General features: G+C 41.3%; 1 protein-coding gene across 5 annotated transcripts in view; it reads left to right on the top strand.

Moving 5' to 3' along the window:
- ELMO1 (engulfment and cell motility 1) overlaps nt 1-25,735 on the top strand; it is a 523,965-nt gene that overhangs the window by 276,582 nt on the left and 221,648 nt on the right. For all 5 annotated transcript variants that reach the window (XM_055314755.1, XM_055314756.1, XM_055314757.1 and 2 more), the window contains exon 15: nt 11,433-11,541. In XM_055314755.1, the coding sequence (XP_055170730.1) occupies nt 11,433-11,541 (109 nt within the window). The remainder of the gene's footprint in view (nt 1-11,432; nt 11,542-25,735) is intronic.

Below are 25,735 nucleotides of genomic sequence, written 5' to 3'. Positions count from 1 at the left end.
TGCCCCACAGAAGAGAGCTCTCCTTTCACAGAAGTAGCCAAGGTTTGGGATGCTTATATAGAATGAGATGAGACAAGATGAATTCCATTTAAAAATCTGGATTTAATAGAAGAAAGATTTCCTTTTCACATTAATTCAAGTAAAACAGTGTATGGCCTAATTTCTTAATTAGGTTTCAAAAAATAATTTTCCCATTGTAGCTAATTTAATATGTGTGTAATCAGAAAATCAACATTTCCAAACAGAAAAGGCTGATTAATTATTGTCTAGAAGAAGGTGATAGGAAATAAATAATTCTCCTCGCCTTTCCATCCCCACAAGTCCATTCTCCCAAGCCAGAGTGAATTTATAAATCTGTGAGCTAAGTGGGAAAATGAGGTGTGATCTGACTTACAGGGATTCGTTTTATCACTAACTCTCCTGGAATGTGTTTGTTTAGTAAAGCGAGGTATGTCCAAATATGTTTCAGACAATATATGTGGAGCGTAACTTAGCTTTAAGACTGCAATAACTGTTAAGGCAGTAGTGACAATTTTTCAGTACGAAATCAGGCTTGAGAAATGTCAAGCCTAATTTTTCATCCAGCAGTGACTGTCAGACAATGCCAGCATCTCGGTGTCTTTGCATTCCATTGAAGGAGATGGAAGGCATTTGTATTCAGTAATGTAATGTTGAGTGAGTCGAAATTTGGCCCCGTGATCCTGTGATTTATTGCTAATACTGCCCAAGATGCAGAGGGGCTTCTTTGCCTTCATTCAGCATCCAATTCCCAGTTGCAATTAATCTTTATTACATTCCATAGCTCACCTCTGGTCTGGAATGTTAAGATGCCTCAGGAGAGAGTCTGGAATCAGTTTCTTCCCCTTCAAGGCTCACCCTCTCTTTACAGTTGACTCTGCTTGCCCATTGCATGTCACGCGAACCTTCATCCCACAAAGTAACACTTCCTTGTAAAAAAATGCAAACAGAAGTAGATAAAAGTAGATAAAAGAGAGACATAGCAAGTGAAAGCCTGTCCGCCCTCCAAATCTCATCCCCTTGCATCTTCCAAATAGATTACAAGCCCTTAAAGATGGTATTTGGTTCATATATGTATTTTTTAGCAACTAGCAAGTTCCTTAACAATGAATGCTTAAAGAAATACTTGTTGGAAAAAAAAAAGAAATAATTGTTGAGTGAATGAGTGAATGAATGAATGAGTGAATGAATCAAAGCGTGGGGGCTAGAATTCATATGACAGATTTGGGAAGTACAGTACCTTGCTTTTCAAAATGTGGTTCTCGGACCAGCAGCATCAGCATTTCCTGAGAACTGGTTAGAAGTGCAAAACCTCAGGCTGACCTCAGTCTGTTGGATCAGAATCTGTATTTTAAGAAGATCTTCAGGGGATCCATGATCTTTAAAGTTTGGATAAGACCGTAGTAGTATATGTCTACAAAATAATGTAACATAGGGGTGCCTGGGTTGCTCAATGGTGAGGGTCTGCCTTTGGCTCAGGTCGTGATCCCAGGCTCCTGGGATCAAGTCCCACATCAGGCTCTCCTTAGGGAGCCTGCTTCTCCCTCTGCCAGTCTCTACCTCTCTCTCTGTGTCTCTCATGAATAAATAAATAAAATCTTTAAAATATATATATGATATAATGATAATATAATAAATACATATTAATATACAATCATATATAATATAGTAGACTATGTATATAATTAATACATGATATTAAATATGTTTCATGTTAATATGATAATATAGAACTATTATAATTAATATAATGAATGCTGTTATCTTTGTATATTTAATATAATTATATATTTATTAATATGATATAATCAATATAATAATAATAATACAGATGTGAGTTTTCACAAATAAATGCAAGGAAGCGTGTGTGATTTGCCTTTAAGCAGTGTGCAGTGGAGCCCTTCCTCATCAGTGAATACTGAGGGCTTTGTTAGGACCTCATGCTTTATTCCTCTCTCAGACTGCATGTAGTTGTCCTTGGGTGTCCTGTAGGACTATTATACTGGGCCATTTCTGAACCTCTGGTGCCTCTGTCTGGTCAGCCCTCCACCCCAGCTTGGAGATAGAAATATTTTATGCCACCCAAGAAGCAGTTCAAACCATTGCACAGAAGTTACGAATCTTGCCTGTAGACTCAGGATGCCAGCGCATCCCATTTAACGGATAGACAGCAGACGCAGTTCTCAAGCTGCAAGGCATGGTTTCCTCATCTGTAACATGTAGTCCTGCTTGATGGCTTGTGGGGACCAAATGAGTTAAACACTTGAGAGTTTGCACATGATCATCAGTCCATCTGTATTCACGCTTTCTTAAATTGAGGTGAAATTCACGTAACATAAACCATTTCAAAGTGAATTATTCAGTGACATTTAGTACACTCACATGTTGTGCAAATGCTACCTCTATATGGTTGCAAGACATTAATTATCATCATCCCCAAAGGAAACCCCATCTCCATTAAGCAATCGCGCCCCATTTCTCTCCCCAGCCCCTGGCAACTACCAAATCTGCATCCTCTATGGATTTGAGCTCATTAATGATATTTTTCATTAGTCACAGAAAAATATCAGAACCGTCAGATTTATTTATTTCTGCTTTTCATGTCTTTAAAAGCAAGAGGTTTGTTTGATAATGATGGAAAATGAGAATATAGACGTGGCATGACTTTAAATTAGTGACTGGTAAAGTGTGGTCCCAAACTAGCAGCATCCACAGTCTCTGGGAACTTGTTGGAAATGCAGATTCTTGGGTCTACTGCAGAACGACTGAATTATAACTCTAGGGTCGGAGCCCAACAATCTGTGGTTTTAATAAGCTTCCAGATGATTCTAGCACAAGTTCATGTTAGAAAACCATGGCTTTAAATAAGCAAGATGTTACCTCTCTAAGCATGTAGTGATGCCTGCAGGTGCTGGCCACACCTGCACCATCCTTGGGCCCAGGAGGACATGTCCTGGCCTGAGAGGAGGTCTTGTAGCTGTTTCTATGATGTAGGCATCAGCAGGGGAATCACTCCATCTGGCCTCTGACCTTTGAAGAGTCTACAGAGCCGATGTCTCAGCTTCCCTCAGTGACAACAGAGTCACTATGCAGTTATAGACTCACATCATCCCTGCTCTTACGTAATCTTTCCCTCTTGGTGTTGCCCAACTCCATTCCCCCAGGGAGGACTTCTCAGCAGAGCTTGGCTCTGATTGCTTGGTGTGCTCCACACATCCTGCGTTGGTTGCACTATATCAAAGTGCAGGCAGCGCTTCTTTTTGGTTGATTAATGTTCAATTTGAGGTCTATTATGAACCTCTAGGCTTTAATTACTACACCATTACCCAGTCAATTCCTTGCCATTTTATATTTATGGCTTTTATTATGCCTCTGTATGTGCAATTGCCTAATTTCATTCTGGAAAGATTTCACCTCATTAGCTGGGTTTTATACCATTCTTCTCATTTGTCCAGATTGTTATTTATCTCAGTTCCCCGTGTACGCTTTCTACTTTGTTTTCTTCACTAATCTGACCTCTTATACATTCTCTCTTCTTTTCCTGGGATGTATTGTTCTTTTGCCCTTGGCAACAGCTCTTGAAGTCTTTGCATACTCTGCTCTGGGTGTTCCCAGAGCCACATTCTTAACTCAGTCATTCCATTGCAGCCACTTGGTGTCATTGGCCTTGTCCAAAGGCTTTGAGGCCTGTCCTTTAGCCCTGGACATACCATGGGCAGTTTTATTATCCGATTTATTTCTTCCTCCACCCAACTTCTGTATCTGTAATTGCAAGGTGCTTTTTTTTTTTTTTTTTTGAGTATACTGCTAAAAATATGTTTGAAATGTTCTCTAAAATTCTTTTGTAACACGCCTTCCCTCAATCCCTTCAGCCTCTCAGGGGTATCTATGGTTTAGTTTGCCTGCTTGCGTATTTTGTTCATTTCCACCCCAGGCCTGCCAAATCAGACTCTGTGGGAGCAGCCCCCTGGTCTGTGTCTGGCAATCCCTCGGATGATTCAGATGCCTACTCAAGTTTGAGAACCACTGTTCCGAAGAGATGCTGAAAGAACCTTATGAACCCCATCTAAGTGAGAAATAATATTTATCCCACCCGAGCCCTTCCTTTGCCAAAAAGTAAGATTAATAATCACTATAGCAGTTTTGTTTTCTGTTATGTGTGTGTGTGTTTTTAACAGCTTTGCCCTAGAATTATAAGAATATTTCAATAAAGCGAAGACTACTACCTTGGAACAAGAGCTCATGTAATTATTGATAGCAATAGGAGATCAATCACCTCCACCACTGAGTGTTTTAGAAGTCTTAGGCACTAAGGAGATCTTCACCTTCCACTTTTTCTCAGTAATCTGTACAACCCTTATGGATAAGTGTTCCTGTCCCCATTTTTGTAGGGGAAAACTAAGGTTAAGGAACGTGCAGAAAGTCACCAAGCCTGTTAGAAGTAGCTCAAGGAAAATCCTTTCTGTTCAGAGCCATAGAGGTGTCTACGCATCTGTTAGGGATGAGTCCCATGGTAGGGACTTCCCCGAGCCAAACTTTGCTACTGTTTCATCCTCCGCTTTTTCAGTAGGAGCATGTGTAGTATGTTTTTTTTTTTTTTAAGATTTTATTTATTCATTCATGATAGTCACACAGAGAGAGAGAGAGAGAGGCAGAGACACAAGCAGAGGGAGAAGCAGGCTCCATGCAGGGAGCCCGACGTGGGATTCGATCCCGAGTCTCCAGGATCGCTCCCCGGGCCAAAGGCAGGCGCCAAACCGCTGCGCCACCCAGGGATCCCTGTAGTATGTTTTGATAGGAATCGGTAAGTAGGAATATGTGCTCTGCTGTGGGGCCACCTAAGTTCCTGTGTGGGGCCTGTTTCCGCACTATGTGATATTGGGCAAATGAGACAACATCTCTTTGCCTCAGTTTCTCCATTTGTGAAGTGGGATGGTGCAAGTATTTCCGTCATGTAATAGAATGTATCCCTTCTGTGAGACCATCAGTGAAAGTGCTTAGAACGAGGCCTGGGAAATAAATGTTCTCAGTAAATATTAGCTGCTGCTTGTCTTTCTCTGCCCTCTTGTCTGCACCTTTAAAGCTTTCTCTTTTAGGTACATTAACTCTGGGGCCTCACTTCCCTTATCTGTAGAATGGGGGCGGTGGATCAGGTGGCTGAGCAGCTGGGATTCTGACTTGTTCTGGTCTGTTTTCCTACTTGGCATGCTTTCTATAATTGTAATGTTCTTTGTTCTCTGCCCATTTGAAATCATCTTATTAGGGTTCAGCATGTTTGTTTGATTTTATGGACTTGCTCAAAATTCATGATCACAATTAAGCTCTTGTGCAGCCCCCTTGAGGCCGCTCAGTGTACTTTCTAATGCTTTTCTCTGGCTTCCTGGGACCAATCACCATTAGCACTTGGTACCATATCAGTACCAAGGGGAAACTCAGGAGAAGTGCTCCCTCCTGGCTCCCAAGTTGCTGTGAGAGGACCTGAAACTGGGCTTACACTCTGACCTCAGAAGAGGTCTGGGTCTTGTTGATGGGATCTAAGGGCTAATGCGCCATTCTGGGGTGTTTATGATCCTGTTACTAATGTGAGTTACTTCTATGTTGCAGAGGGAACTTCATGGATACAAATGAGGTTTTTTTGTTTTAGTTGTTGGTTTAACATAGGAGAAGATTGGCACTTCCTCTAGTGGGTCAGGAGATGGGTTTTAACAGAGCCTGTGAGGTTGACAAGACCCTGAGGATAAGTGTCCTGGCGTGGCCATAATGGTTTAGCATTGGGACTTGTTGCCAAAATCATCAGACTGTGACTTATTCTTCAGGGTCCTTGCTCATTCTTGCACTTGTACCACCACATCCTCCTGTGGAAGACTCCTGCTTGATTCTGAGTCCATGGGGCTTCCTATCTGCATTTTGGTGTAAGCAAGTGGTTATATGGTTATATGATTCTCCTGCTACAATGATGTGAGAACCTCTGGCTTATGTTCATGTGTCCCCCAGAGAGCCAGCCTCACTGCAGTCATGATTTTGTTTTAGTTGCTGGTAAGAGCATATGTGAATGGCAGCTGAGGGGGTCACACAGGAATAAGAAGAGGAAAGGCAGTAAAGAGATAGTAAACCACGAGTAGATCAGATCTGTTTTGGGCACTTGGCCTTTGTTTTGTGATTGCACCACAGTCCTGGGAAGTGAGCTTTCTGTAACTTCTGTATGTCTCACAGAGATGGAATGCCTTGTTAAACTAGTTTTGCTCAGACTCTGTACGTTTGATGGTTTTCCTAGCAGCCTTGAATTAGAATCGGAGCAAGACGGACAATCCCTTCTCTTTGGAGAGAACACAGTCCATGTTCACACATTGTCTTGGGTGGCCTGTGAAGAGACCACTGTGCTTCATCTGACTCTGAGAGTCACAGCAGTGTATGAAAGAAGACTTCATGGGTGAGAGAGGTAGTAGAAGGAACCCTTAAGGCTCTCACTCCAGGGTTGGCTGTGGGGAAAACAGAATGGATTGAGCTCATCCTAGAAGAAGAGAACTCGAAAGAAAGTGGAGGCAAATGGGTCAGGGGTAACCAGCTGAGTAAGTCAGCAATGTGTGCTGAGGCCAAGGGTGGCCCCAGGAGCCAGAGAAGGGGCGAGTGCTAGAGTGTGGCCAGCCTTCTATTTAGCACTTAAACACTCAAGCCAAATAGGTTCATGATCTGAACCAGTGGAGAAGAGAAAATGCAGAGCTCTCAAGATGGGTACTCAAAAATTTAGAGACGTAAAGTCTGTGAGCTACTCCGTGCAGCACTGGGTCACTCACCTTGAGCAATTGTTGCTGATCTTCAGGGGATGAATGAGATGACAGAGAACCTTGTATTTTTGTCTAGGAGGAGCAGGGATTTATAGTATAGACCCACTTCAATGAGATAGAAGAAATTGATCAAAGTTCCTTAACCTCTTTAGTCATGAAATCCATTGGGGTTTATGACAGCATGTATGTGAAGGCCATCGTCACAGGTAGAGATTTGGAAATGGAAGACTTCACAATGAAACTCTATGACTGACCTAGGCTTGCTCTGTGATCTAAGCAAGTCAACTCTTCCTCTTGTGCCAAGAACTTAGAATAATAGTAATACCTTCCTTATCAATCTTATGGACTTGCTGGGGGATCAATTGATAGAAGTTATGTAAATGTACCCTGCAAACCAGAAAGTATTTAAAATACAGTTTGTGCTTAATATGGCACAAGTATCTGGTGTTTTATTTTTACAAGACATGTAGACAATAACAACTTCTTTTGGGGTATGGCACATTCTAGGATGAGTGATAATAGCAGGCTTTTGTGCTCCATCCATCATGGTTTCTGTTCCAGTATGTTTAGTCTTAAAATTAAAGAGTGAGGAAAGAATGAAGATGGAAAATATGTCTTGGTATATTTTCAAATGGAACTTTTCATAATGTCTCTTGTGAACACGGTTAATACCAGAATGTTGAGATTGAATATAGATAGATCAGCGCATTAAATTTAAAACAAAAAGCTACTGTCTAGTTTAAGAATTATCTCTCATTCTAGTAATACTTTATTAGTAATGTTCATAATCGTAGTCTTTTCTGAATATTTCTGCAGAAATGTGGATCTTAAAATCCACACAGGTAACTTTAAAGACCTGTGTCTGCCTTGTCTAAAAGACACTGCTCAAGAAGGAGGGTTTATTTTTCTTTAGGTGAGTAAATATGATAAGACGGATGGTACATTAAAGAGTAAAGAGAAGGGCTTCTCAGAGCTGATTTACATATTGATTACTTAAATTACTCCTTAATTTAGTGCCTGCTAATAAACAGTGCCTTGGAAATGTTTCCGGAACATTTATTGGCTGCAGTAATTCTATCTTCGGTGTATGCAGATCACATCCTCATTAAATATTGATGTGCTCATGAAATGTTAATAGAATGTTAATGTGAAATGCAGGGGAATGTCCTCAGTGGGAGCTGGGAGCTGGCTGGAAACTACCTGTCTTCCGTCTTTTCTTTATATTCTGTTGTCTTCTTGCTCTGTTGTTTCCATTCATTCCCCTGTCACCAGGAGATCGGGATTTGCTCCTTGATACATGTCTAACTGTTCCAGATACAAAATTTTTGAAACAGAAAAATTCACTGTTTGATGGGGATTTAGCTGTTCTCCCCTCCTGCCTTCCTGAACCGGAATTCCTGATTAGAATGAGAAAGAATTCCCTTAACGGAAGGAGGTGATTCAGGGTCAACCTAATGAGTCCTTGCACTCAGGTAGATTGCCCAGAAGAGACTGCAAGAAGGGAATGAATGAGCCTTTTGAAGACTCTTTACCACTGGTCTTCCTTGCTTGGATGGAGAAGGGGTTTAGTTGGAGTTGATGTTTAGTTTTCTCAGAGAAAAAAAAAAATCGACTCCTAGCATGTGGACCCAAAGGGACCACTGAGAAGAATTTTCATCATAAATCCCAAGGACAATAAAGGTTATGCTCATGATGATATTCAATACATAATTATTTATGAGAGCATATGTTCCAGACCGTTGGAGAGTCTTACAAAACGGTGTGGTTCATCAACTTCTCGGACAATCATGATGGAGGGAAGAGTGGTGATGGTGGAGGCTCTGAAAACTGTGCGTGGCACATGGAGTGGAAGGGGAGACTGAATATGCAAACCATGTTTTGATTGTGCCTAGGTTTTAATGCAATGCTTGCAGAAATACCTCTAAATGGTTGGTTTGTTATTGGGGTACCATCTGCGCATAGAATAATATATGTACATATGGATGGGTTATAGTGTTTGTGCAGAAAATAATTTGGAGCACATTTTTATTAGAATCTGACTCCTTTGGTTTTATTTATTTTTTTTAAAGATTTTATTTATTTATTCATGAGAGACACACCGAGAGAGGCAGAGACACAGGCAGAGGGAGAAGCAGCCTGCATGCAGGGAACCCAACGCAGGACTGGATCCCGGGACTCCAGGATCATGCCCTGGGCTGCAGGCAGCGCTAAACCACTGTTCCACCGGGGCTGCCCAGCCCTTTGGTTTTAAAGAGTGCACCTGGTGTGCAGCTCCCTTACATCACTTTGCTGTTTAGAACCTGACCGGAAAAAAAAAAAAAAAAAAAAGAACCTGTCCGTATCAGTAAGATAGCACTTCACACTTACTTTACCTTCTTCCCCCTTTCTTCTCTCCTTCCAAGTATTCTTTCTTTCCTCTTGCTTTTCTAAAAGCCTTTCCATCCTTCTCCTGTTCATTCCTTGCCTGCCTCTCCTTCCCTATGACTCCATGCTAGGTGCCCCATGCAGGCCCAGTCTGAGCCACCCTTGTCTCTGCCAGGGATGCTGCCCAGGGCCTTTCTTTTCTTTTCTTTTCTTTTCTTTTCTTTTCTTTTCTTTTCTTTTCTTTTCTTTTCTTTCTTTTCTTTTTTCTTTTCTTCTTTTCTTTTCTTTCTTTTCTTTTCTTCCTTTCCTTTCCTTTCCTTCCTTTCTTTTTCTCTCTTCTATCCATTCTCTGTACTCCCCGATATTTTCAAAACAAATCAGACTGTGTCACTCATGTCACTTGCCTGCCTAAACCTCGTGGTTAGCATCTCTAGGTCTTAGGGTGACACCTCATAGAAACCCTGGGGCAGGGGCCCTGGCTCACCTCTGCTCCCTGCACTCGGGCTCCTGCAACCCAAAGTGTTGCCTTGCACAACCCCATATCACTTCACATTATAGATTAGGTGGTGTGCTGGCCTGTCCCGGACACATCCTGCTCAACTCAGGGTCACTGTCCTCGATCCCTACGTTCTTCCTTCCGGACTTTGACATGGCAACCTCTTTCTCTTCCTGGATTCCCAACAGTCACTTGGTTATCAAAACTCTGCTCCTCAGGCCTTTCCCATTGCTCTTTTAGCACCTCAGCCAGTTATTTTTTTTTTTCCCATAGCACCTGTGATAAACTGTAATTACCTATTTTTTCATTTGTCTTCCTCAGTTAGAATGACTGCTCCACGAGGAGTCTCTACTTTGTGGAACATCTTCCTGGTAGATAATGGGTACTCTATGACTGTTATTGATGGAATGAAGAAAACACTATGTCCACCACTCAAGAGTTCATAGTCTAGGGGGTAAAACAGCATAAGTTTTTGCACAGCATTGGTGTAGATGCTATTGGGAGACACGCACCTACTCAGGATGGTAGGACTTGAGAGGAGGTAACAGACAACTGTATTCGAGATGGCTCCAGAGATGCATAAGCTGGTGATTCCTTTTGTCAACATATGAATTTAAAGTTTAATAATTGTAAAACACAGTTTTATTGCTTTGTTTTACTTTTGTTTCATCCATGTGTGCAATGGTTCCCTTAACTGTGGTAGCAACATTTCAGACAATCTTAAGGATAGAGGAGAATTTATTGGACCAACCAAAGAGTTTTCAGAGGAAGGGTTTGAGCAGATAAACTGTAAGGACAGGGAAGCAGCTTTGCTCTAGGAACAAGTGGGACCAGCCATTCAGGTGCTGCCAGGGCTCCCATTGCCTCCCCTCCGCTTTCCTTTGCATTTGGGCTTTTTTTTTGTTGTTGTTGTTGTTGTTTTGTTTTTAAAAATTTTATTGAAGGCTTGCATTCAGGTAGCTCTTGTGCTCATACCTCTTGGGTACTGTCAGCACAATTGGGCCATTTTATTTTCTCTTTTTGTATGATAAATCTCAGGGACAAACTCTGGTTGGTTCTGTTTTTGTCACATGCCCCTTAGGCATGCTCTGGTCAATTAATGCCAGGGCTTGGGGCTCCTGGATAGCTCAGTCAGTTCAGCATCCGACTCTAATTTCAGTCATGCCATGATCTCAGGGTCATGAGATTGAGCCCCATGTCAGGCTCCAAGCTGGGTGTGAAGCTTGCTTAAGATTCTCTCTCTCCCTCTGCCTCTTACTCCCTACTCACTCTCCCTCTCTCTTTCTCTCAAAAACAACAACAAAAAAGTTTTAAACTAATGCCAGGGATGAGATCCTGTAAGAACATGGACCCACCTGTGTGGGAGATACATGATTAAAATGTAGGAGTTGAAGGTGCAAAGAACTGCTCTCTCCAGAAAGGGGAAGATGTGACTGGGGAGGGGCAGGGGGGAGCAGTCTTATCACTTCAGTAACAGGTTTTTATTGTCCTGGTTTCAAAAACTCTCCATCCAACGGCACTTCTGCGTAAGTATAACCGATGAGCAAAAATACCCTCTTAGAGGGTGGAAAGTTTTAGGAGATTTGGAAAGCATAAGAGTTTTACATGCTCTATACTGAGAATATACTCAGAGTATAATTTTGTTTTGGCCCTAAGCCTGACTTTGGTAATCTCAAGTGGATCTATGTCTCTTTTACCACAAAGCCAGTGTTTTTGATGTTTTCCACAAACTGACATCCCGTTCTGACCTGTTCCCTTTCTACTTGCAGATTGTGCTTGAGAATAGTAGCCGGGAAGATAAGCACGAATGTCCCTTTGGCCGCAGTAGCATAGAGCTGACCAAGATGCTGTGTGAGATCCTAAAAGTGGGCGAGCTGCGTAAGTAACACTTGTTTCCCACACGGGCATGATGCTTGGCAGGCACCCAGCTTCCAGGGTTGTGCCTGGACTGACACAAAGAATTCTCGAGGTGCTGACAGCTATGCATGGGCAACCCCCATGGACCTAGCATTCTTTGGTTCAGGTTTGCAGTGTATGTGTTTCTGCATGTCTGTCCTGGGAATAAGCATTATTAAAAACTACAAGAATTGAAAATTTTGCAGGTATTATGACTGACTTTCAGATATTATAAACATGAAAAGATATTAAAACAGCCCTACCTATAGTAATCTGTTAAGGAAAAAGATCAATGGATTTCTTTTTTGAAATTCCAGTTTTTAACCTAACAGTAGATCATTTTCTTTTCTTTCTTTTGAAATGATTTTTCTCTCTAAAGAGAAATTGAATACCTTATTAAAATCCTCTTGCTCCCAGTATCTCACTTGTTTAGAATGCTTTCTCTAAGAAAGAAGGAATTATAGAAGAAAATGGGTAGCTGATCATGACAAATGTGGTCAGAGATATGCTCATTGCTCTTTTTCCTACGTATATTACAAAATTTAGGAGAGGACACCCAGATAAAGGGGGTATGATAATTTTCCTGCCTTGTGCTCATTGGTATAATTTGAGTTGAACCTGTTACAATGAATCTGATTTAACTTGGCCTGCAGTCATTGTCAACACTGAGCCTCCTTCAAGTGGCTGGCTTCCATTCCCTCCAACATCTCTAGAACTGACACACATATAAATCTTCCCTTGTAGGCTTAATAACACGGGTGCCAGAGAAAGATTGTTTATACCACAGAGATGTTGGGTGTATAGTGGTGTTGTGAAGACATAAATATTCAGTTACCTGCTTGAAGCTTAAAATAATGGTCTGAAATGATTAATGGAAAGGAATCCGATGATTGCATTGGAAGAGGGGGTTATGCTTTATTTACCTGACTATAGGTCCTGCTCAGGTAAACTAGAAAATGGAGAACTTCATAAGGAAAAACTAACAATTTGAGTCTGTTTGATCAAACCCAGCAAACGCTGTCCTCCAGTGTGGGTAGACGGGGGAAAGGAAGCAAAAACTGATATGGAACCGCCAAGAAAGTTCATTACCTAGGAGCCCAAATTAGGGCATCTTTGTATTAGAAGAGTAGCAGCCTGACTTGAGAGATTTCTTTATCAGTCTGCTCGGGTTCATGGATCACCAAGGTTAATTCAGTTTACCTGCATCCTTGCCCTGAGTTCTCCCTCCTACTCTCCATCATACTAATTTGATGAGATTTACATCTGCTGCCTAGCTTACTGTTTATTTGGTTGAAGGATTAAAGTCCTGAATCAAGCAAATCCTACTGAATTCCTCAGTCTGATAACTGTGTTTCACGTTTATCTCAATTTTATGGGGGGACCTGCAGGAAGCCACCTGCTAAGAAGCATTACAAGACCATCTAGGATTTTTTAGAGACTGGACAACAGTCAGGCTGTCCCTGGCTGGGGCTTGCCGTGTGTTTGTTATTGTCCCCATCCTTGTAGCCTGCTTGGGCTATCAGTTCTCATCTTGTTGGCAGCAGCAAGTGTAATCTTTTGTGCTTCACTACAACACCCAGCCTCTGCTCTTTTCCTTTGCCCAGCCGACATGTATCTGTCACACTAAAAGTTAACCCAGAACAAAGATGCAGGGGAGGATGCTGGTACTACAGGGGAGCCGGGTTCTGTCTCTACCATATAGGACCTTTGTGTCCTCGGGTAACATGTCCGCAAACTTCATTGTGTTATTACAACTCCACATTTCCCCCAGAAGTAGATTGGTAATATTTGGGGTGATGGTATGGGTAGTTGTATTCATTTTTGGCTTAGTCGCTGGTAAGGGCCCTGGGAACAGAGCGTATTCAGCCTAGGGAGACTACCTTGGAAAAGATGGCTAAGTTCTAGGCTTTGGGCAGGGCAAATGTGGATCTGATTCAGACCCTCGTCCATATCACTGGGGCCATACTTGGTGGGCAGGGCCTGGGGGTGGGGTGGGCGTGGCAACGAGAGTCTTTGCAGACAGTGCTGTTCAGGTGAATGTCTTCAGGTGAATGTCAGCTCTGTGCTTCCTGGGTGGGGGGGTGATGGTGGTGATACAGAATAGGGACTGACCTCTGGCTGGTGCCAGGCAGCCCTCCCAGACTGTTAAGGACCCGGTATGAAGCCAGGAACGAGGACAGAGCCCCATTCTTAGGGGCTGAGATAAAGAGTGGAGATGAAAGCAAACACCTTGGGGATCTCACCTGGGGTGCCCCAGAGGCTGTTCTTGCACTGTATATTATTCCATATCTCACCTTCTGCTGCAGAGAAGGCTCCAGCCTTCTACTACAGCTCATTTAGTACCTAGTCAGTCCCATCTCTGCAGCGAGGTTGGGCTTCGTCTCCTAGGGCCTGGCATACTCATGGCAAGCTTCCTTCATCCCAGATGACAAATGCATGTATTCATCTGTTTAATAAAAATCTATTGATTACTTACAGTGTGCCAGGGACTATGATGGACAATACAGATGCAAAAGTGAATCAGATATGGCTCCTGTCCCCCAGAAGCCTGCACTTGAGAAAGTGTAAGAATGATTTGGGACCAATATCTTCTACCATAAGTTATAAATGATTGCATATTTATTTTAAATGCCCATTATCTATTCTAAGGCATAATTTTTCCAATATTCTGAGAGTTTGATTTTTCCGGTTGGCCTATACTTGCACGGTAAAGGTCATTCTGGACGTTTGGCAAGGCTTACAGAGGACTCCACATTTCTGCAGCCTACATGCCCAAATGAGTTGTTCTCTGCTCATAAAATATTAAAGGATCGCTACATTCTGATTGAATGCTAGACATCAAATGATAAAACACCCTGTAGTAAGAGGAAAATTGCTTTTTAATAGATTGCCTTTTGCCCATTGCCATATTAAATAAGTTACTAATATGGAAAACAAATCTGAGTGCACCCTGATGTTGAGGGAAATATCTGTTTTTCTTCTGAGGAAAATTAGCTTCACGTACAAATCCGTCTTCCTTTGGTCTATTTGGTCTGCTTTGGTCTGCTTTTCTCTGTTTTTAAGTTCACAGTCCTTCTCAGAATTGTGTCAATAATCGGCCTAGAAGATCATGGTTGTGCTAGATCTATAAGCAAGAGCAGAGATCAAAGAAATACCAATTAAAAATCTAACTGATTGAGGGAAAGGACATATACAAAAGTAGAAAGATTCCGTTTTCCTACAATTGCTTTGTCTTTTAATTTAACTTACCGTCTTTTGAGGAAACCCACTTCTGAAATACTGGTTATATTTTGGTGTCCAGAGCACACATATTAATATTCAATTAAATTACTGATACTAAATATTTATGCATAGCGCTTTTAAGACTACTTTTTAAAAACACTATTTTTCTCCTTCCCAATTATTAACATTGCAGGAGGCAAATGTTTCGTAGTGTGGTATAAACAACAACATCTGATAATGTATATGCTTAGAGCACTTTATCAAGGTAATTTAATTGAAGCCTATTACACCCCCAGGAGTTAATCAAGATCAATAGCTTCTATGTTTATTAATGAAGACAAGACTTAACACTTACTGCATATTGTCTTGGATCACTGAGCTCAAATCAGTGTTCAGGAAGCCCAAAGAATAGTGTAGAAAGAAGCAGAAAAGTGGAGTGGTTGCATTTCGGCACCTGGATGACCCGTCCTTGAATCACAGATCAGCTACCTAATTGGACGCCTTGGACACATATTTCCTCTCTGTTCTGAGCTTCTGCTTCCTTATCTCTTTGTAAAGATAATCCTGCTGCACACAGTTGTTGGGAGGATTAAATGAAATAATGGGTGCTTTTTTGTTACAAGATAGATGGTTTCTTTTGCGAGTGATAGAATCTGACTTTCCATAAGCAGACTGCAGGTTACACGACGACGGAAGGAGAATGCTCTGATTTAAGTAACAGCTGGGACCAGGATTTGGAACAATGACTCTTGTTTCTTCACTCTCTACATTCTGACAAAAATTATTCTTTGTAATCTGCTTTGTCCATGAAGCACTTTTGAGAGCAAGACACTTGTTTTCCCTTAGTTTCAATTTTAAAAATCACAAAGAATACCTATGGACCTGAATATGGTCATAGATCCCCACAGCATGGGTAATATAATTAATTGGCAGCCCGAGTTCAAAGAACAGGATTGAAGTAGAATGAAGAGCAAGTCTTTAGAAGAAGTATATTTGTGTGTATGGAGGGTCAGAGTATGGGACAGAAGAAGGGAGACATGTCACAGACAAATGCAAAGATCTTTGCTATAGATGTGAAGTCCTTAGGCAGATACCTCACTCTTACCTAAGGCTAAAAAGTAGTGACTATTGTTTGTGTTATTATAGCACTGCCCCTAAAACTGTAAGTTGCTGAAGGATAAAAGGAAAACTTGATTTCTGACACAATAGCTTGCTTACGGGATGCCTGGGTGGCTCAGTGGTTGAGCATCTGCCTTCAGCTCAGGACATGATCCTGGGTCTGGGGATCGAGTCCCACATCAGGCTTCCTACGAGGAGTCTGCTTCTCCCTCTGTCGATGTCTCTGCCTCTCTCTTTCTGTCTCTCTCCTGAATAAAGAAATAAAATCTTAAAACACACACACACACACACACACACACACAATAGCTTACTTACTTACCTTTTGGATATGTAGCATCTCATCCAGTTATATTTCAGTATCTAGTAGAGCTAGGATACTTCTTTTTGTCTCTCATTCATTCATTCATTAATTCATTTCTTCAGTATTTACAGGGCTTCTTCTCTGGGAGTCAGGATCTAATCCCTGATGACACGGACGTAGAACACACACTCCATCCTCAGGCAGCCTACCTGCTGACTGCAGGGTCCTTCACAGAAACAAATAATTAGAAAATACATTGTCATTTAGAACATTGCATCTAAATTATGTTAGTGTCACTAGGAGGCAGTGGTTGGTTCTTTCTGCTCACAGGAAGTTGGACAGGCTAAGGAAGGGACAGTCTTTGGAGGTGTGACACAGAAAAGGAGATACTTGAGTATGTGGAATCAAGACATGAAAAGAATAACCAGGTAAGCACAGGTATGTGTATGGTGGGCAGCGGCTGTTAAAAATTCCAGGCAGTGAGATGTAGGTGAAAAAGACTTGGAGGTTCAGATAATTCTGGTTCCATGCAGCTAAAGCAGATAGCTTGAGGGGGCAAGTGGAGGAGATGCTAATAGAAAAAGCAAGAGTTAAATCATAAAGAGTTGCCACACAGAGGAGCTTGGATTTTACGAGCCATGGAAATCGATAGAAGGATTTTTAATAATAAGAAATGCTCTAGTCCTGGGCATAAAATTCTAGAATTAGATTATGTCTTCTGGCTATGACAAGAAATAGTGAGTGTGATAATGTACGGGGCCAGGACCAGGGACAGGCTTATCTCACTCTAGCCCCAACCCAGTCAGGATAGCAGTTAGGAGGTTTCAGCTTCAAGTGATAGAAATCCCGACTCAAAATGGCTTATGTAAGAAGAACCTTTATTGAATATTGTAATTGCAGAGTTAGATTAAGTCCTAGAGATGGTTAATTTAAATGTTCAGTAATGTCATTAAGGACCCAAATCCTTTCTACCTTTTGGTTCTCTTATCCTTGATGTACAAGAATTGTCCTTAGACAGGCAGCAAAATGGTGATATCATCACATGGTCCAGAGGAGCAAGAAGCTGTTTCTTCTAGATGTGTGGAAATGTTTCCAAAAGTCCGTCAGCAGACTTTCTCTCATGTCTCATGAGCTAACATCATGGCCTGTGCCTATGCGTAACCGAGTCACTGATAAGGGGAACAGGATCAGTCACTAGCTGCTCCTTAGACTGGGCATGGAACCAGCCTTCCTTACGTATATGACCACAGGATGATCTCGGTAGCTAAAGAAAACTGAGGTTCTGTTCAGATAGGAAGAATAGCTACTTGCAGCCCTTAATTCTGTCCCTTTACTTGGAAAGCTCTCTTCTGCATTTTCCTTACTGCTAGAGAAAACTATAACAAATTGAAGTCAGATTACAGCCCTCTGTCATTCTGCCTTTACTGGGAATTGGGGGCTGCATTACTATTTTTTTTTAATGTAACAATATCAAAGGTTGTGGAAAAATGGCAATTGGGGTTTGATTATAATGTATTTCATTTCTCATCACTAAGATGCTAGGGCTCCACCACCTTACTTTCCTCTAGCAAATGTGTATTTTTCACGTCCTCAATTATGCTTCTGTATGTGGGTTATTCTCTGGTGTATTTTGAAGGGCAGAGCGGACATACATTTGTGATTAAAGTTTTCATATTTCCCTGAAACGGTTTTGCCATCTTCACCTATTTGACTATATATAATTAGATTAAAATTTAATAACTCCTTCTCTGTTTTGAAAAAACAAGAATGAAATCCACATCACACACTATGAAAATACACAGCATACTTTGTCTTTCAGTGGTAATATTTATTATAACACACCAGTGGTGCTGAGTGAAGCACCTTGTATAATTCATCACCCAGACACCTCTGCTTTAGCAAGTAAAAATAACACAGATGAGCAATCTGAAGAACTTTTTGGAGTACAGCCGCAATTAGAATAGACACTTAACTCTGGGACATTGGTGTTTTTGTACTTTGAGAAGTACCATCCATCACTTTCATTCTTAGAACATTCTGGCTGAAGAAAATTCAAGAAAAGTAGTTTTTAACAGTTAAGCCCCTTAAGGGGCTCCCCCCCCTTTCCTAATACTAGCTTATACCCATGCTCAATGGAAAGTTGAAGCCTCTCAGATCTTGACTCTGTCTTGAATCTCCACTTTTAACTTCTGCTTTCATATTACTTCAACCTTAAGATTAACATAAAAATAAACAAAAATATATAAAATGAATGTTCGAGGCCTGAGCCTATATTGAGAAGATTATATCCATTTTTGGCCCAAATTAAAAATGTCAGGAGGAGAGAGTATAAAAGTCTATTGAGAGTAGGGTTTACAATAATTATAAAGCTGGTATCAGGATTTATAGTAGTAGTATCACAAGACAGGAGGACCCAATATAAGATTCTTGCATTCAGAATCAGAAGTGGTTGGTAATTGGCATAGCTGATCTAAGGAAGGGCTTTTGTCAAGATGGTTAGCCATCTTGCTCCTTAGTCTCCCATTTGTAACCTGGGGATGTCATCATCATCATCACCACCACCACCACCACCACCACCACCACTACCATCATCATCATTCTCAGCTCAGAATTAGATGAAGAAATATAGGTTAGAGTGTTTTTTTAACTGTAAAATGCCCTATTTGTGAAGGAGATAACTGCTGAAATATGCACAGATTTAGGGACACCGAGATGTATCTCATCCTGTAGCAAAGTCAACTCTGTGCATTTAGTGACTGCCTTAAGAATTTGAAGTTCTGTGGCGATTTGTTGGTGTTTCAGAAGGCAGTACTTGTAGATACTTCTAAAATCACAGGGTAATCCTTATCACCATAGAAAGTGATTGCTGAGAGAAATTATACTTGGCAATTTAAAAAAGAATATCTCAAGCACATTTCAATTACAAATGGATGAAAATAATTCATATTTAATCATAGGCATTTTTAGCACTTACTCCTGTTTACATCATTTCTGAGAAGATAAGTAGCTGGGAATGACCAGCATCCATTTCTGTTGTCTCTGAGGTTATAGACTGAGAGGTGAGCCTGGGAGGTTTGCCCAACCTCATAAAGAAGGGAGACAGACACAGAGAAAGAACACAGATGCCCACTGTCTTCCTTCCAACCATACAGAAATACTTTTCCACCAGCTTCATCTCAAACATCAGGTTTGGATGACCACTTTGATTCCTCTTCTGAGTGGGTGCTATCGAACACTAATATTCACCAATATTATTTCTCCTTGATCTGCATGACACAGACAAGTAGACGTATAGTTCATTGAAAAAAAAAAGTAGTTTAAATTATAGATAATGAAACTATGTATCTAGAAACTCCTAAAGGAGCAAAGGAAAAGCTATTCGAATTAATATAGTTCAGAAGAGTAGCTGCATAGTGGGTAACAGAAAATTGGCAGCCATTCCATGTATCAGCAGTAATTAGTTAATTATAAAATGGATACAAAAGATTCTTTTTAGTAGTGTCCATACAAATGTAAACTGCTTCAGATTAATCCTAATGGAAAACATCTCAGACTTATATGTGAAGAAAGCTGCAAGACTTCACTAAGATATTCAAGTTTTAAATAAATAAATAAGTGAATGTTTTATTCCTGGTAAGAATACATCCATATTGTTTTTTTTTAATTTATTTATTCATAGATATGCAGAGAGAGAGAGAGAGAGAGGCAGAGACACAGGCAGAGGGAGAAGCAGGCTCCATGCAGGGAGCCCGACATGGGACTTGATCCAGGGTCTCCAGGATCATGCCCTGGGCTGCAGGCAGGGCTAAACTGCTGCACCACCGGGGCTGCCCAGAATACATCCATATTGTGATAAAGATGTGGGTTCCTCCAAATCAGTTCATCGGCTCATGTATCATTCCAGAGTGCCAAGAGAAACAGAGATGGAAACTCCACAGAATGCTTGTGGGGTTCATTTGAAAGAATAAGGAAGGGAAATTGGCAAGAAAGGACTGATAAGGAGAATAGTGAAAAGTGAATGGATATAAAATTATATTCCTTTTTTAAAAACGTTTTTTGCAAGGAAGTTCAAAGAACTCATTCATATATAATTTTCATCCAGGTTTAGCTATTGTGTTAATATTTTCCATATTTGCTTTATCATTCTCTCTCTACATGCAGACATATGCATGCAGCCCCAGACACACATTCACATGTCTTGTTATTAAAATATGAAAACTTTTTATGACAAGAAAAAACTTAAATATAATTTGAAGAAAAAGAAGTGAATAAAAATGATTTTAAATTGGATCCAGGGCAGCCCCGATGGCTCAGCAGTTGAGCACCTGCCTTTGGCCCAGGGCATGATCCTGGAGACCCGGGATGAGTCCCATGTCCGACTCCCTGCATGGAGCCTGCTCCCTCTGCCTGTGTCTCTGCCTCTTTTTCTCTCTGTGTGTCTTTCATGAATGAATAAATAAAATCTTAAAAAAATAAATAAATAAATTGGATCCAGCTCTAGCTGTATCCTAGGTGGAGCAAAGGTACTGGGAGCCCTGCCTAGCAGGAGGCTTTGCAAGAGAGCTGCGGGGCGGGGTGGGGGGGAGTTTCTGGGGGCTACAGGATGAGGCATCATCATGGAAGCAGTGTTGGGAGCCTGGCTTAGAATACTCAACTGCCGGAAGTCTGAGAGAGGCTTGCTGCTACTGGACAGCCACCCAGTGCAGGTCAGGGGTGTGTGTGCTGATGAAATCTATGCCCACCTTTCCTTCTGTTCTTTTGCAGCACTATGGGTGTGGCTTACCTAGAACCCAGTATATATATGCATGAGAAACTATGGATTTCAGGACATGCAGCTTCCTATATAAGTCAAAACATTATAAAGAAGACATAAAAGTAATAGGATACCCGTAGATGAAAGAAGCCATTTGCATGAATGATACCTTCACTTCTCATCTATTAAATCACTCTAGAATTAAAGTTAGTAGTCTCACTCCAAAAATGTAAAATGTAAAAGTACCTTTCCCTAGTTCTATATCCTGGGCTTGGGCCCACAAGCTCTTCTTCCAAAGCAATAGTTTAATCAGCCTCCACAGCTTTTATTGTAGGATTGTAATATACCGGGCCATAAGTTGAAAGGTCCTAGCATGCTGTAAAAGTAGAATAGTAATTTGGAAAGGTAGCATGAAATTAGAAAGTGTAAGCAGAGGGCCCAAAGATTCAAATACATGGTAAAGTAGGATAAAGTGGACCGCAAAGAAAAAGGAATTAAAATGACAGCAATCAGAATGCCCAACTGCACTGAAATAGTGGTGAAATGCTATGCTGTGAGGTTTTTAAAATCAAAATATACATGAGTTAAAACAAAAACACACAAAACTGAGAAGCATGTTCCCAGCTTTGGTCTTTAACTCACCTCCCGCAGAGGTGTTTCCTCCCTTCAAGGGAGTCCCCAGTGGTTGGAAGGGCAACAGAGGACAGGACACATTAGGATGCCTTTTACAACCTCTCATCCTTTGGGTGGAGAGGTTTTCCTGGTGGTCAGAGTAGATTAGGAGGTAGATGCCAATGGAGTCTCCCAGCCCTGGGCACTTGAATTTCAATTAAAAAACACTTGCTAATTTATGGGAAGTCTGGGTGGCTCAATTGGTTAAGTGTCCGACTCTTGATTTCAGCTCAGGTCATGATCTCAGGGTGCTAAGATCAAGCCCTGCATTGGCACTGAGTGTGGAGCCTGCTTAAGATTCTCTCTCTCCCTCTCCTGTGCCTCAACACCCACACACCCCCCACTCATATGTACCCTTGCTCTTTCTCATTAAAAAAAAAAAGCTAAAACATTTGCTGATTTAAAGATAAGTAGAAGGAATTTATTTTTAAAAATGTAAATGATCACTGCCATTTTTAGATGCCTTCTACATGGCAGGTGATTCCCTGAGGTCAGTGTGTTGCTAACCCTTTTAACATCTTCATTTACAGACCAGGGGTCCAGGCCTTTCGCAGAGGTTAAGCAGACTGGGGTCACACAGGCAATTAGATACAGTTAGCTGTTGTGGGATGCTGTTGTGCTCTTTACTCTTAACTGTTACACAATCCTGTAAACCACTGCTTTCAGTTTTTAAAATGTCTTGTCTTCCTCACAGACTATAAGCTCCCTGAGCACTAGACTCAGAATTAATCCATTTCCCACCCTACCCTGTAGTTCAGTGCTTTACATATCATATGCACGTAATAAATATTTATTGCACGAATAGAGTAGCTTTCTATTTGCTTTAGGGTCAGTTGCAAAAATATTTTTTCAGACATCACTAAATTTTTTTATGAACTTTCCATTTTACCCTGAAACCTTGCAAACAGCATTTTTTTTTTAAATAAAGTGAGAATGAGTTATACAAAAGGGTGCCTCCTCAGTCCTCCCCCTTCTCTTCCTCCTCAGGATAATTTAGTGAGAAGGCCTACTGAGTCCAAATTTGAATCAGAAAATATCAACACTACAGTATGTTCCCCAAAGAGGAAAAAAATGATCTATTTTCAATCTTGTGTTTCAGAACACACAGCTGTGTGACTTCCTAATTTATTGTATTCCCAACTGCCTCCAGACAGCTCTCAGCTTGCTGTTGCTTTCCTAGCCACCACCCCCTGGATGTGGGAAATAGGGCGGACTTTAACCAGTCCAGAATGAGGATGCAGAGAAGCCCATGAGCTGCTCCTCCACAGGTGCGCCCAGCAGCTAGGACCTGAAGGGAGCCATGTTTCCTGGGATGGCTGCCTTGGGCCAGAAAGTAAGCAGTTGACTAGATCAATCCCAGCTGCACGTGTGCAGCTCTGGAGTGGGGTCATTCCTCTGCCTCTAGGGAGGAGGACACACAGCTTTGGATCCCAGCAATCAAGCCCTATGTGGCTTCCCTTAATTTGGCTTTCCAAGGGTTTGGCCACGAGAACAGATTGCAGCTGTGGCCTGAGCATCTTTAGAAGTGTGAATCTTTTTTTTTTTTTTCTGAAGAAGCTATTTTGAGCTTTATAATTGCATATTTCATGTTTTTTCATAGAGTAAGGAGAATGACTTGCATTTTTTTAATAGATATCTGCTGGGCTTTTTTTTTTTTTCTCTTCTGTCTTGTATAACTTGGGCAGTGATTTCTGAATGTGGTGGCTGTGCATCAGATTCATTTGGGAGAGCTTCTGGGAAATATAAATTCCTGCCATGGAATCCAGAAATCAGTATATTTAATGAACTCGCCAATTCATTCCTAGGCAGCTGGCTCTCCTCTCCTAAGTTTGGGAATCTCTGTTGAACTCCTTCGTGGTAATTTGGATTGTGGTTAAATGGCTACCTTTGGGGTGATAAGAGTGCTAGACTGAGCATTAGAAATCACAGATTCTGGTTCATTCTGGCTTCATTCTGACCAGCTCTAGATAAGTCTGTTCTCCTGTGTGGTGCCTTAGTTTCCTCTGGTATAAAACCATTATTGCCCAGGGGGCCACCAGCTCCGAAGCTGCTGTGCTAAACACGGTCCTTTTATGTACCCAGGATAGTGACTCTAACCATGAAATAAGTTGACCAACACTTTGCCATCATCAGTTCTTGAGGGATATGTATAACCTAGGTTGGTGTTGGATTCTGGCAAGAGAAATGCCCCAAGACCTTGTTAAGAGGGGTTCCTGGTGATGAGACCTGCAGCATGGACCGAGGACTTGTTTCCTGCCATGCAGATATGACTGCTCTCACCTTCTGAGTGTAAAATTTAGTTTAATGTGATTTTCCCACTCTGAATTTTTTCCTCCTTTGAAATATCAACTTTATTGCCAGCAAAGAGTTCTTTGAGAAGAATCAAACCTTAATTTTGCCAGAACAGATAAAGGAAATGGCAAAAAAAAAAAAATCCTCTGGCTTTATTCTACCCTGCCTAGCTGTTTTCACACTGTCGTTTCCCACCTTGATTCTCTCGGCTGGGTTTGGTGGCTCTTGCCTCCCCGTCATGTGGCGGGGCTGTTGGCTCAAGCAGCTGCCTCTCCCCTCTTTACTTGGGAACAGGAGAGTTTAAATCATACTGAAACTTGGAAGAAGAAACAAGCCTAAATCCAAATGCTATTTAACATTTCTGCAAGTCATACCTATTCCCACCCCGACAAACACAGCTCTAATGGTTCTTTGGCTTTTATTGGCTATGTAATAGTTTCAGGAATTGCTTTGTACTAGAGCCCAGACGAGTCCAACCAAAGAGTGCACACACTTCATTTCCCATTTCTCCCTGCCCAAATCAGAACTAATCCTGCTGCTTTTCTGTGTCATTAATGGTATCAGAGGAAAACCTCAAATTTAAGGCCTCGTGGGTTGACTGCTCCTGATCAGTTAAAGCATTTTTGTCTGGGGTTAGGAATTTACCTTAGTGCATATACTTCAACGATTTTTCCTATTTGATTTTATTCTAAAAATGAGCTAATATCATCCTTGGCGCTTTGTCACCTGATTCTTTTCACTTAATGTGTTTATAGACCTCTTTCTAGTGAATTTATTCATTTGCAGTTTGTTCAAACTTTCAATAGCTTAATAGTATTTCATTTCATATGCATATGGGCCACATTGTGGATATAGATATAAATAGTACCCATTTTATGAAAGTATGGGTCTTTTATCAACAGGCAATTTCATTGCTTACAAATTTTTGTTTTTGTTACGAGCACCTGGATGAACAGTTGCCCAGTAAATGTGCTTAATTAACACCTTAGTACTAGGGCTGTAGCAATGAGTAAAACAGAACACCGTCTTTTTCCTTAAGTTGCATATATTTATTTTACTTGGAGAAAAAAATAGTAAAGAGAGAAGCATGCCGCATGGTGGGAAGTGGAATGCAGAAAAATTAGAATGGAGAGGATGCGAGGCATTGCCTCATTGAAAGGTCTGTGTTTATCACAAACCTATGCATCTAGGGAGGGAGTGGGCCAAGATAGTGTTGGGACAAGAGTTTTCTTGAAAGAGGGAATCACAGTTTAAGTGCCTGGAGGCAGGGGTGTCCAGCTTAGGAAGTGAAGAGCAAGGAGGCCAATGTGATGGGAGCAGAGAGCACTAGGTGGGGAGTAGCAGGAGGTAAGGTGGGGTTGGAGAGTAGAGACATTCTCCACTGTAGCAAATTTAGTTTTTATTCTGAGTAAAAAGAAAAGCCGTGCAGTGGATTGAGCATATATGTGACATTATATAACCTACAATTTGAAAGAATCATTTGGGTGATCTGTAGATCATTAGACTATCCTACGTGCCATGACGGTAAACAAGTTGAGGGGTCACGGTGATTGGAACCAGAGTGCTGGCAGTAGAAATACTGAAAGCCGGTTGGATTCCAGATATATTTTAAAGGTAGAACCAAAAGGACTTCCTTGACAGATTGAACGTAGGTGGGAAATAAAGAGTTGAGAATGGGCAGCCGGAAGCATGGACTTGTCATTGAGATAGAGGGAGAACATAAAAGACCAGCAGTTTTGTTTCAGTTATGCTAATTTCGAGATGCCTTTTAGACGTGGAGTAGAGATGTTGATTTCGTAGTTGGATATCAGGGGATG

Source organism: Nyctereutes procyonoides, unplaced genomic scaffold (genome assembly GCF_905146905.1).
Source record: "Nyctereutes procyonoides isolate TBG_1078 unplaced genomic scaffold, NYPRO_anot_genome, whole genome shotgun sequence".
In the NCBI taxonomy this organism is placed as follows: Eukaryota; Metazoa; Chordata; class Mammalia; order Carnivora; family Canidae; genus Nyctereutes; species Nyctereutes procyonoides.
The sequence above is the reverse complement of the archived record's forward strand: the minus strand, read 5'-3'. Positions and strand labels throughout refer to the sequence as shown.